Source organism: Staurois parvus, unplaced genomic scaffold, assembly GCF_062004578.1.
Source record: "Staurois parvus isolate SC_StPar_1 unplaced genomic scaffold, SC_StPar_1.0 ptg003368l, whole genome shotgun sequence".
NCBI lineage: Eukaryota > Metazoa > Chordata > Amphibia > Anura > Ranidae > Staurois > Staurois parvus.
The window spans coordinates 28,941-42,012 of record NW_028321164.1 but is presented as its reverse complement, the minus strand read 5'-3'; the positions used below and the strand labels follow the sequence as shown (position 1 = coordinate 42,012).

The 13,072-nt window shown below is 53.1% G+C and overlaps 1 protein-coding gene across 1 annotated transcript in view; it reads left to right on the top strand.

The window, feature by feature from the left end:
- LOC149428274 (radial spoke head 1 homolog) overlaps positions 1 to 2,070 on the top strand; it is a 45,125-nt gene extending 43,055 nt beyond the window's left edge. Inside the window, exon 10 of the mRNA XM_089667556.1 lies at positions 1,516 to 2,070. Coding sequence (XP_089523682.1) covers positions 1,516 to 1,529 — 14 coding nt within the window. The 3' untranslated portion in view covers positions 1,530 to 2,070. The remainder of the gene's footprint in view (positions 1 to 1,515) is intronic.
- The last annotated feature ends 11,002 nt before the right edge of the window (positions 2,071 to 13,072 follow it).

Below are 13,072 nucleotides of genomic sequence, written 5' to 3'. Positions count from 1 at the left end.
CTGCCCTGGAACAAGGATAAATCACCCAGCTTGGACACAGCCAGGCAGCTAGCATTTTCAAAAGAGCTCCAACAATGGCAGCCTGGACAGACTCATTTTAAAATAACAAAACCTACCATTTGCCCAATACCCCTACCCCTTCCTCTACTTCATCCTTCCCAGTGTCCACCCACAATGTGCAAACCTGCCCAGCATCTAAGCCCTGGCCCAGAAAGTGGGTTCAATATCCAAGGCCAGGCCAGAAAGCAAGGTCAGTATCGGAGGGTGGGCCCAGGAAACAGGATCTGTATCTGAGGCCAGCCCCAGCAAGTGAGATCAGCATCTGAGGCGTGGCCCAGGAAGCGGGATCAGCATCTGAGGTGTGGCCCCCCGAAGTTGGATCAGTATTTGAGGCATGGCCCAGGAAGCTGGATCAGTATCTGAGGCAAGGCCCAGGAAGCTGGATCTGCATCTGAGGCCTGGCCCAGGAAGCGGGATCAGTATCTGAGGCCTGGCCCAGGAAGCGGGATCAGTATCTGAGGCCTGGCCCAGGAAGCGGGATCAGTATCTGAGGCCTGGCCCAGGAAGCGGGATCAGTATCTGAGGCCTGGCCCAGGAAGCGGGATCAGTATCTGAGGCCTGGCCCAGGAAGCGGGATCAGTATCTGAGGCCTGGCCCAGGAAGCGGGATCAGTATCTGAGGCCTGGCCCAGGAAGCGGGATCAGTATCTGAGGCCTGGCCCAGGAAGCGGGATCAGTATTTGAGGCATGGCCCAGGAAGCGGGATCAGTATCTGAGGCCTGGCCCAGGAAGCTGGATCTGCATCTGAGGCCTGGCCCAGGAAGCGGGATCAGTATCTGAGGCCGGGCCCAGGAAGCGGGATCAGTATCTAAAGCCGGGCCCAGGAAGCGGGATCAGTATCCAAAGCCGGGCCCAGGAAGGAGGATCAGATACTTCTGGGTCTGGCCTCAGAAACTGATCCCGGTTCCTGGGTCTGCCCTCAGATACTCGTCCCGGTTCCTGGGTCTGCCCTCAGATACTCGTCCCGGTTCCTGGGTCTGGCCTCAGATACTCGTCCCGGTTCCTGGGTCTGGCCTCAGAAACTGATCCCGGTTCCTGGGTCTGCCCTCAGATACTCGTCCCGGTTCCTGGGTCTGCCCTCAGATACTCGTCCCGGTTCCTGGGTCTGCCCTCAGATACTCGTCCCGGTTCCTGGGTCTGCCCTCAGATACTCGTCCCGGTTCCTGGGTCTGCCCTCAGATACTCGTCCCGGTTCCTGGGTCTGCCCTCAGATACTCGTCCCGGTTCCTGGGTCTGCCCTCAGATACTCGTCCCGGTTCCTGGGTCTGCCCTCAGATATTGTTCCTGGGCTCAACTTAAAATATTAATCCTGGTTCTTGGAGCAGTGCTTTCAGGGACAGCAATGTCCACTTTCTGCAGGAGAATTGACCTTCATTTCATGGTGGAGACCTGCAGAAGTCAATCAGATGGGCGATCAGCTGATCACTCTGGTAACAACGATTTTTTTTTCTAACAGATCATGAAGGCTGATTTGTGAAAATGGTGGACATAGCGATCGGAAATTCCTGTAAGGATGGAATTGTCTGGGGAGGTGTGAGGAGCGACCTCCATCATGTTCCTCACCTCCGGAGATGCGATCTCCTCCATCATGTTCCTCTCCTCCGGAGGTTCGACCTCCATAATGTTCCTCACCTCCAGAGACTCGACCTCCTCCATTATGTTCCTCACCTCCGTAGGCTCGACCTCCTCCATCATGTTCCTCACCGCCGTAGGCTTGACCTCCTCCATCATGTTCCTCACCTCCGGAGGCTCGACCTCCTCCATCATGTTCCTCACCTCCGGAGGCTCGACCTCCTCCATCATGTTCCTCACCTCCGGAGGCTCAACCTCCTCCATCATGTTCCTCACCTTCGGAGGCTCGACCTCCTCCATCATGTTCCTCACCTCTGGAGGCGCGACCTCCTCCATCATGTTCCTCACCTCCAGAGCTCCGCACTGTTTGTCTTCATCTTCTATCTATTTTGTATCTATAATCACTTTAAAAATTGTAATAATAAATTATGACAATCCAGTGGTTGGTATCTGTGCTCCCCTCTGAATGTAGAGGAATGGGGTCGGTATCTGTGCGCCTCTCTGAATGTAGAGGAATGAGGTCGGTATCTGTGCTCCCCTCTGAATGTAGAGGAATGAGGTCGGTATCTGTGCTCCCCCTGAATGTAGAGGAATGAGGTCGGTATCTGTGCGCCCCTCTGAATGTAGAGGTATGAGGTCGGTATCTGTGAACCCCTCTGAATGTAGAGGAATGGGGTCGGTATCTGTGCTCCCCTCTGAATGTAGAGGAATGGGGTCGGGATCTGTGCGCCTCTCTGAATGTAGAGGAATGAGGTCGGTATCTGTGCTCCCCTCTGAATGTAGAGGAATGGGGTCGGTATCTGTGCTCCCCTCTGAATGTAGAGGAATGAGGTCGGTATCTGTGCTCCCTCTGAATGTAGAGGAGTGGGGTCGGTATCTGTGCTCCCTCTGAATGTAGAGGAGTGGGGTCGGTATCTGTGCTCCCCTCTGAATGTAGAGGAATGGGGTCGGTATCTGTGCTCCCTCTGAATGTAGAGGAATGAGGTCGGTATCTGTGCTCCCTCTGAATGTAGAGGAGTGGGGTCGGTATCTGTGCTCCCCTCTGAATGTAGAGGAATGGGGTCGGTATCTGTGCTCCCCTCTGAATGTAGAGGAATGAGGTCGGTATCTGTGCTCCCTCTGAATGTAGAGGAGTGGGGTCGGTATCTGTGCTCCCCCTGAATGTAGAGGAATGAGGTCGGTATCTGTGCTCCCCCTGAATGTAGAGGAGTGGGGTCGGTATCTGTGCTCCCCCTGAATGTAGAGGAATGAGGTCGGTATCTGTGCTCCCCCTGAATGTAGAGGAGTGGGGTCGGTATCTGTGCTCCCCCTGAATGTAGAGGAGTGGGGTCGGTCTCTGTGCTCCCCTCTGAATGTAGAGGAGTGGGGTCGGTATCTGTGCTCCCCTCTGAATGTAGAGGAGTGGGGTCGGTCTCTGTGCTCCCCTCTGAATGTAGAGGAGTGGGGTCGGTATCTGTGCTCCCTCTGAATGTAGAGGAGTGGGGTCGGTATCTGTGCACCCCTCTGAATGTAGAGGAATGGGGTCGGTATCTGTGAACCCCTCTGAATGTAGAGGAATGAGGTCGGTATCTGTGAACCCCTCTGAATGTAGAGGAGTGGGGTCGGTATCTGTGAACCCCTCTGAATGTAGAGGAGTGGGGTCGGTATCTGTGCGCCCCTCTGAATGTAGAGGAGTGGGGTCGGTATCTGTGCTCCCCTCTGAATGTAGAGGAGTGGGGTCGGTATCTGTGCTCCCCTCTGAATGTAGAGGAGTGGGGTCGGTATCTGTGCTCCCCTCTGAATGTAGAGGAGTGGGGTCGGTATCTGTGCGCCCCTCTGAATGTAGAGGAGTGGGGTCGGTATCTGTGCTCCCCCTGAATGTAGAGGAGTGGGGTCGGTATCTGTGCGCCCCTCTGAATGTAGAGGAGTGGGGTCGGTATCTGTGCGCCCCTCTGGATGTAGAGGAGTGGGGTCGGTATCTGTGCTCCTCTCTGAATGTAGAGGAATGGGGTCGGTATCTGTGAACCCCCAGATGGTGATGCGGGTCTGGCACGGCGACAGGAGGGAGGTGGTACCTGTGGTAGACGGCAGGTAAACTGGTAGAGGGAAGACCAGGAGCCCAGTCAGGACAGAACTGAGGTCAGGTGTCGGGAGATGAATACGGAGTGGTGGCCATTGGTTGGGAGGAGTACGGAGTAGGGGCCATTGGTTGGGAGGAGTAGGGAGCGGCGACCATTGGTTGGGAGGAGTAGGGAGCGGCGACCATTGGTTGGGAGGAGTAGGGAGCGGCGGCCAATGGTTGGGAGGAGTAGGGAGCGGCGGCCGTTGGTTGGGAGGAGTACGGAGCGGCGACCGTTAGTTGGGATGAGTAGAGAACGGCGACTGTTGGTTGGGATGAGTACGGAGTAGTGGCCGTTGGTTGGGATAAGTACGGAGCGGTGGCCGTTGGTTGGGAGGAGTACGGAGCGGTGGCCGTTGGTTGGGATGAGTAGAGAGCGGCGACCGTTGGTTGGGATGAGTACGGAGTAGTGGCCGTTGGTTGGGATGAGTACGGAGTGGTGGCCATTGGTTGGGATGAGTACGGAGTAGTGGCCGTTGGTTGGGATGAGTACGGAGTGGTGGCCGTTGGTTGGGATGAGTACGGAGTGGCGGCCGTTGGTTGGGATGAGTAGAGAGCGGCGACCGTTGGTTGGGATGAGTAGAGAGTGGCGGCCGTTGGTTGGGATGAGTACGGAGTAGTGGCCATTGGTTGGGATGAGTAGAGAGCGGTGACCGTTGGTTTGGATGAGTATGGAGTAGTGGCCATTGGTTGGGATGAGTAGAGAGCGGTGACCGTTGGTTTGGATGAGTACGGAGTAGTGGCCATTGGTTGGGATGAGTAGAGAGCGGTGACCGTTGGTTGGGATGAGTAGAGAGCGGCGACCGTTGGTTGGGATGAGTACGGAGCGGCGACCGTTGGTTGGGATGAGTACGGAGTGGTGGCCTTTGGTTGGGATGAGTACGGAGCAGCGCCGTTGGTTGGGATGAGTAAGGAGTAGTGGCCATTGGTTGGGATGAGTAGAGAGCGGTGACCGTTGGTTTGGATGAGTACGGAGTAGTGGCCATTGGTTGGGATGAGTAGAGAGCGGTGACCGTTGGTTTGGATGAGTACGGAGTAGTGGCCATTGGTTGGGATGAGTAGAGAGCGGTGACCGTTGGTTGGGATGAGTACGGAGTAGTGGCCATTGGTTGGGATGAGTAGAGAGCGGTGACCGTTGGTTTGGATGAGTACGGAGTAGTGGCCATTGGTTGGGATGAGTAGAGAGCGGTGACCGTTGGTTGGGATGAGTACGGAGTGGTGGCCATTGGTTGAGATGAGTTTGGGGTGGTGGCCGTTGGTTGGGATGAGCTACGAATTCCTGGCCTTAGAACGCCACTTGATGGACAGGTACGATCACCACCTAAATAAATACTACGGTAATCAATAGAATCGCCATCCAATCAGATGTTGGAGAATATCCTATACTACACCTTTTTTTCCTTAGATAATGGGATTTTGGGACATAAAAGTGGAAGTTTACGGAGAGAGACACTCAGACACTCATTGACTCTCGACACGGATCACCTCACACTCATCTGCGCATCATCTCAACTCTTCATCACAAATCCAGACTCTCCATATCAGATCAGATTCTATTATGAGTGGCCATTGTGTCAGCATGTGAGCAAGGTGCAGCGTGGTGTGTGGGGGGGGCGGTAATCACACAGAGTCTGAGTCAGGCAGTAAAGTTATATTGTAGAAATGTTCAGGCTCGGCGAGTAGGAAAGTACGAACGGTGACAGCGAACTGAAGACTTGAAGATGCCGATGGTGTCTGCAACGAGGTGAAGAATGCGGCCTGGTTGGTGCACAACCATAGGGGAGGCTTCCTGAGGATGTAGTCCCTGCCGTGACTCTGGATGTAGTCCCTGCCGTGTCTCTGGAAGCTTTTCTTACCTCTAAGCTGTGTCCCTGCCAGACGGGGATCCTGTCCTTATGCTGGACCCAAGATGGCCTGCTGGAGTCACACGGAGCGTCAGCGTCCAGTCAGACACTCGTGACCACAGAAGGTCATAAAGGAACTCCGTTCCTCAGGATTTCCTCCTGCATTGCCGCTTCGGTCAATTGCCTCCAGCGGCAGTGAGTACACCGCACCAGCCTACGAGCGTAACTAGTAGTAGTTACCTATATCACCATAATGTGCTCCTTGATAATTATTTAATACTTGTAATCACTTATCTATACCCAATAATCATATAGAAACAAGTGAAAAGAATAACTAAACATACATTAAAACCACTGACCAAAATTCAGACATAATAATCACTTAATATACTTAAAAAACTCAATAATTCATAATATTAATACATATCCGTGATTATAAAATTGCTAAATCAATAATACATCATTTTTAGTGAAAAAATGTAAATCTCAAAAAATTGTGAATAAATACTCATATATACTTAATTAATATTGTGTAGAAACAGTAAAGCATAAAAATAGTGACTTCGTGCTTTAATTAATCTTCAATCCGTGACTGTTTGTGAATCCGTGACTGTGAATCCGTGACTGAATCCGTGACTGTGAATCCGTGACTGTTTGTGAATCCGTGACTGTGAATCCGTGACTGTGAATCCGTGACTATGAATCCGTGACTGAATCCGTGACTGTTTGTGAATCCGTGACTGTGAATCCGTGACTGAATCCGTGACTGTTTGTGAATCCGTGACTGTGAATCCGTGACTGAATCCGTGACTGTTTGTGAATCCGTGACTGTGAATCCGTGACTGAATCCGTGACTGTGAATCCGTGACTGTTTGTGAATCCGTGACTGTGAATCCGTGACTGTTTGTGAATCCGTGACTGTGAATCCGTGACTGTGAATCCGTGACTATGAATCCATGACTGTTTGTGAATCCGTGACTGTGAATCCGTGACTGAATCCATGACTGTTTGTGAATCCGTGACTGTGAATCCGTGACTGTTTGTGAATCCGTGACTGTGAATCCGTGACTGAATCCGTGACTGTGAATCCGTGACTGTGAATCCGTGACTGTGAATCTATGACTGTTTGTGAATCCGTGACTGTGAATCCGTGACTGAATCCATGACTGTTTGTGAATCCGTGACTGTGAATCCGTGACTGTTTGTGAATCCGTGACTGTTTGTGAATCCGTGACTGTGAATCCGTGACTGTTTGTGAATCCGTGACTGTGAATCCGTGACTGAATCCATGACTGTGAATCCGTGACTGTGAATCCGTGACTATGAATCCATGACTATTTGTGAATCCGTGACTGTGAATCCGTGACTGTGAATCCGTGACTGTGAATCCATGACTGTTTGTGAATCCGTGACTGTGAATCCGTGACTGTTTGTGAATCCGTGACTGTGAATCCATGACTGTTTGTGAATCCATGACTGTTTGTGAATCTGTGACTGTGAATCCATGACTGATTGTGAATCCGTGACTGTGAATCCGTGACTGTGAATCCGTGACTGTGAATCCATGACTGACTGTGAATCCGTGACTGTGAATCCGTGACTGTGAATCCGTGACTGTGAATCCGTGACTGTTTGTGAATCCGTGACTGTGAATCCATGACTGATTGTGAATCCGTGACTGTGAATCCGTGACTGTGAATCCATGACTGTTTGTGAATCCGTGACTGTGAATCCGTGACTGTGAATCCGTGACTGTGAATCCATGACTGATTGTGAATCCGTGACTGTGAATCCGTGACTGTGAATCCGTGACTGTGAATCCGTGACTGATTGTGAATCCGTGACTGTGAATCCGTGACTGTGAATCCGTGACTGTCAATCCGTGACTGTGAATCCGTGACTGTGAATCCATGACTGATTGTGAATCCGTGACTGTGAATCCGTGACTGTGAATCCGTGACTGATTGTGAATCCTCCCATTAGTGCAGATGTGCGCTCACCTCCTTGTCTGCCTATCATTAGGCTATATGCGCTTTTGGTTCTCCTCCTATGGAACCTGCTTGATTAGGACTCTTTCCTTTTTAAATAGTGGATATCCTTTATCACTGATTTTCCCCTCTGGGATTAATCCCTCCTCACGATGGTACAAGCCCCCTATACTCTCCTCTCCATACGTCTCTCCACATATAGGGAAAGAATTCCAAACATGGTGTTTTATCCTTTTAAAGTATAGCTTTATTATTTCCAAGTAATACACTCACATGTGCTGTGATCAATATGAGGCATTTCAAATGTAAACCGAATCCTCGGCTGACCGTTTGAAGCATGCACCCGCCGTCTAGCAAACAATCCGGCTCCCTCCGAGTGACGTTGCAGTCCCACCCTCCGTCTATAGGGGTCTATGGTCCGGTCACTGGCTGTTTCTTTAGCGAAACCAGTGAGGGAATACCAGGTCAGGGCAGGGACGAGCTCAGCAGGGGGTGGGTACTCAACTCTTACCGGAACCTCGGCAGGTGGAGCGGCAGCATGCTCTCTAGTCTGGTGGCAAGTGGTGACCGGATGAGCTTCAGCAGGGGTCTCAGTGCCAAAAGTGGACACCAGGACTCCCAGATCATTTCCAAGGAGAACCTCAGCAGGCAAGTTCTGCATTACTCCAATTTCAACGTCCCTGGCCCCGGCCCCCCAGTCCAGATGAACCCTTACAGTAGGAATCCGGTGGACATGGCCTCCTGCTACCCATACAGCCACAGACTGCCCGGTCCTGGCCCAGTCTGGTACCGGTTGGGGTTGGACTAGGGTGAGTGAGACCCCAGTGTCCCCTAATCCTCAGGCCCAACGGCCGGTAACATGGACAACCTGTTGGTGATGTCGGCAATTGTCCGAGGTGGCAGCCTGGAGAGGGTTAGCCTCATGAAAGACCCCGATGTCCTCATCCACGGTGGTAAAATTCCTCCATGAAGAGGCGGTGTCACTCGGGTGGTCCTGTAGGGAGTAGGGGAGTGGGGTCCCGGTTGGTGGTTTGGACTTTCTATGCAATGAGGAAAGATTCCACCACTGCCAAACAATTGCAGTGGAACAGTTCCGCCTGGGCTTCCTTGTGCGGACATACATCACACCCAATGGTCCCCTTTTCCAGCAAGTCTTCCAGTGCTCTGCCAAGGCAGGTATTAGAGCTCAAAACAGTCCTTCCCCAAACCATGAGTCGGAACTTCGTGTAGGGTGAATGAATGAATGAATGTTGAAACTTCGTGTAGGGGGAATGAATGAATGTTGAAACTTCGTGTAGGGGGAATGAATGAATGTTGAAACTTCGTGTAGGGGGAATGAATGAATGAATGTTGAAACTTCGTGTAGGGGGAATGAATGAATGAATGTTGAAACTTCGTGTAGGGGGAATGAATGAATGTTGAAACTTCGTGTAGGGGGAATGAATGAATGTTGAAACTTCGTGTAGGGGGAATGAATGAATGTTGAAACTTCGTGTAGGGGGAATGAATGAATAAATGTTGAAACTTCGTGTAGGGGGAATGAATGAATGTTGAAACTTTGTGTAGGGGAAATGAATGAATGTTGAAACTTCGTGTAGGGGGAATGAATGAATAAATGTTGAAACTTCGTGTAGGGGGAATGAATGAATCCTTTATTGAACACAGCTCAGTATATACAGCACATCCTGGCAGTAATCCTTTAGTCTCACCAGACAGCCTGGCACCGGGTTTTCCCCGCCCACAACAAACCCTACAACCAACAATACAGTATGAACTCTATAGAAGTGAAAGTCTACAAGGTCACATGTCCCTAAACAGAGTAGAATGTCTGTCTACATAACAGCTGCTAAACAGCTTTACCGAGGGGAGAACGGGAAGACCGCTTACCGAGGGGAGAACGGGAGGACCGCTTACCGAGGGGAGAACGGGAAGACCGCTTACCGAGGGGAGAACGGGAGGACCGCTTACCGAGGGGAGAACGGGAAGACCGCTTACCGAGGGGAGAACGGGAAGACCGCTTACCGAGGGGAGAACGGGAAGACCGCTTACCGAGGGGAGAACGGGAGGACCGCTTACCGAGGGGAGAACGGGAGGACCGCTTACCGAGGGGAGAACGGGAGGACCGCTTACCGAGGGGAGAACGGGGAGACCGCTTACATAGGGGAGAACGGGAGGACCGCTTACCGAGGGGAGAACGGGAAGACCGCTTACCGAGGGGAGAACGGGAAGACCGCTTACCGAGGGGAGGACGGGAAGACCGCTTACCGAGGGGAGAACGGGAAGACCGCTTACCGAGGGGAGAACGGGAAGACCGCTTACCGAGGGGAGAACGGGAAGACCGCTTACCGAGGGGAGAACGGGAAGACCGCTTACCGAGGGGAGGACGGGAGGACCGCTTACCGAGGGGAGAACGGGAGGACCGCTTACCGAGGGGAGAACGGGGAGACCGCTTACATAGGGGAGAACGGGAGGACCGCTTACCGAGGGGAGAACGGGAGGACCGCTTACCGAGGGGAGAACAGGAAGACCGCTTACCGAGGGGAGAACGGGAGGACCGCTTACCGAGGGGAGAACGGGAGGACCGCTTACCGAGGGGAGGACGGGAGGACCGCTTACCGAGGGGAGAACGGGGAGACCGCTTACATAGGGGAGAACGGGAGGACCGCTTACCGAGGGGAGAACGGGAGGACCGCTTACCGAGGGGAGAACGGGAAGACCGCTTACCGAGGGGAGAACGGGAGGACCGCTTACCGAGGGGAGAACGGGAGGACCGCTTACCGAGGGGAGAACGGGGAGACCGCTTACCGAGGGGAGAACGGGAGGACCGCTTACCGAGGGGAGAACGGGGAGACCGCTTACCGAGGGGAGAACGGGAGGACCGCTTACCGAGGGGAGAACGGGAAGACCGCTTACCGAGGGGAGAACGGGAAGACCGCTTACCGAGGGGAGAACGGGAAGACCGCTTACAGAGGGGAGAACGGGAAGACCGCTTACCGAGGGGAGAACGGGAAGACCGCTTACCGAGGGGAGAACGGGAAGACCGCTTACCGAGGGGAGAACGGGAAGACCGCTTACCGAGGTGAGAACGGGAAGACCGCTTACCGAGGTGAGAACGGGAAGACCGCTTACCGAGGGGAGAACGGGAAGACCGCTTACCGAGGGGAGAACGGGAGGACCGCTTACCGAGGGGAGAACGGGAAGACCGCTTACCGAGGGGAGAACGGGAGGACCGCTTACCGAGGGGAGAACGGGAAGACCGCTTACCGAGGGGAGAACGGGAAGACCGCTTACCGAGGGGAGAACGGGAGGACCGCTTACCGAGGGGAGAACGGGAGGACCGCTTACCGAGGGGAGAACGGGAGGACCGCTTACCGAGGGGAGAACGGGAAGACCGCTTACCGAGGGGAGAAGGGGAAGACCGCTTACCGAGGGGAGAAGGGGAAGACCGCTTACCGAGGGGAGAACGGGAAGACCGCTTACCGAGGGGAGAACGGGAAGACCGCTTACCGAGGGGAGAACGGGAAGACCGCTTACCGAGGGGAGAACGGGAAGACCGCTTACCGAGGGAAGGACGGGAGGACCTCTTACCGAGGGGAGAACGGGAAGACCGCTTACCGAGGGGAGGACGGGAAGACCGCTTACCGAGGGGAGGACGGGAAGACCGCTTACCGAGGGGAGGACGGGAGGACCGCTTACCGAGGGGAGAACGGGAAGACCACTTACCGAGGGGAGAACGGGAAGACCACTTACCGAGGGGAGAATGGGAAGACCACTTACTGAGGGGACAACGGGAAGACCACCTACCAAGGGGTGGTGTCATGGTGTGGTGGATCCATCCTGAGTTGTATCAACGGTTCAGGCTGGTGGTGTCATGGTGTGGGGGATCCATCATGCCTTGTGTCAATGGTTAAGGCAGGTGGTGGTGTCATGGTGTGCTGGATCCATCCTGCCATGTATGAATGGTTCAGGCTGGTGGTGTCATGGTGTGGTGGATCTATCCTGCCTTGTATCAATGGTTCAGGCTGGTGGTGGTGGTGTCATGGTGATGTGGATCCATCCTGCCTTGTATCAATGGTTCAGGCTGGTGGTGGTGGTGTCATGGTGATGTGGATCCATCCTGCCTTGTATCAATGGTTCAGGCTGGTGGTGGTGGTGTCATGGTGTGGTGGATCCATCCTGCCTTGTATCAATGGTTCAGGCTGGTGGTGGTGGTGTCATGGTGTGGTGGATCCATCCTGCCTTGTATCAATGGTTGAGGCTGGTGGTGGTGGTGTCATGGTGTGGTGGATCCATCCTGCCTTGTATCAGTGGTTCAGGCTGGTGGTGGTGGTGTCATGGTGTGGGGGATCCATCTTGCCTTGTATCAGCGGTTCAGGATGGTGGTGGTGGTGTCATAGGGTTGGGGGAGGTTCTCTTGGCACACTTTGGGCCCCTTATTGAGCATTGTTTCATCACCATGGTCTTCTGAGTATTGTTGCTGACCATGTTTATCCCTCTATATGACTCCAGTGTCCCCATCTTCTGATGGCTCCTTCCAGCAGGATAATGCTCCATGTCACAAAGCTCAGATCATCTCCAACATGACAATGAGGTCACTGGACTCCAATGGCCTCCACAGTCACCAGATCTCCATCCAATAGAGGCTCTTTGGGATGTGGTGGAACTGAAGATTCCCATCATGGATGTGCAGCCGACAAATCTGCATGACACCATCAAGTCAACATGGAGCAACATCTCTGAGGAATGAAGGCCAAATGGGGTCCAACCCGTGACTAGCGAGGTGGACCTGATATAGTGGCCGGTGAGGGTAATACCCAATTGTTTGGTAAAACATGAAAGATGATGTCACAAGTAAACAGGCCATACATGTCATGCTTTACAATTGGCATACGCCCCCGTGGAACTACGATACCGGGAATCTCCACGGCAACAGTGTAATGGCCTACACAGGATACCAGTCCAGTGACAGGAGATCAGGTGGTAGAATAACGGCTCTCGCTCTGAGGCTTGCGGTGATGCTGCCCATGTGAGGTGCGATCGCCATCTACATACAAGAGCTTGCCCCAAGTATTTGCCCCGCCCCCAAATCATGTGATTCAGGTGTTCCAATCCTCTCCATATCATGTGATTCAGGTGTTCCAATCCTCTCCGTATCATATGATTCAGGTGTTCCAATCCCCTCCGTATCATGTGATTCAGGTGTTCCAATCCCCTCCGTATCATGTGATTCAGGTGTTCCAATCCCCTCCGTATCATGTGATTCAGGTGTTCCAATCCCCTCCGTATCGTATGATTCAGGTGTCCCAATCCCCTCCGTATCATGTGATTCAGGTGTCCCAATACCCTCCGTATCATGTGATTCAGGTGTCCCAATCCCCTCCGTATCATGTGATTCAGGTGTTCCAATCCCCTCCGTATCATGTGATTCAAGTGTTCCAATCCCCTCTCAATCATGTGATTCAGGTGTTCCAATCCCCTCCATATCATGTGATTCGGGCGTTCCAATCCCTT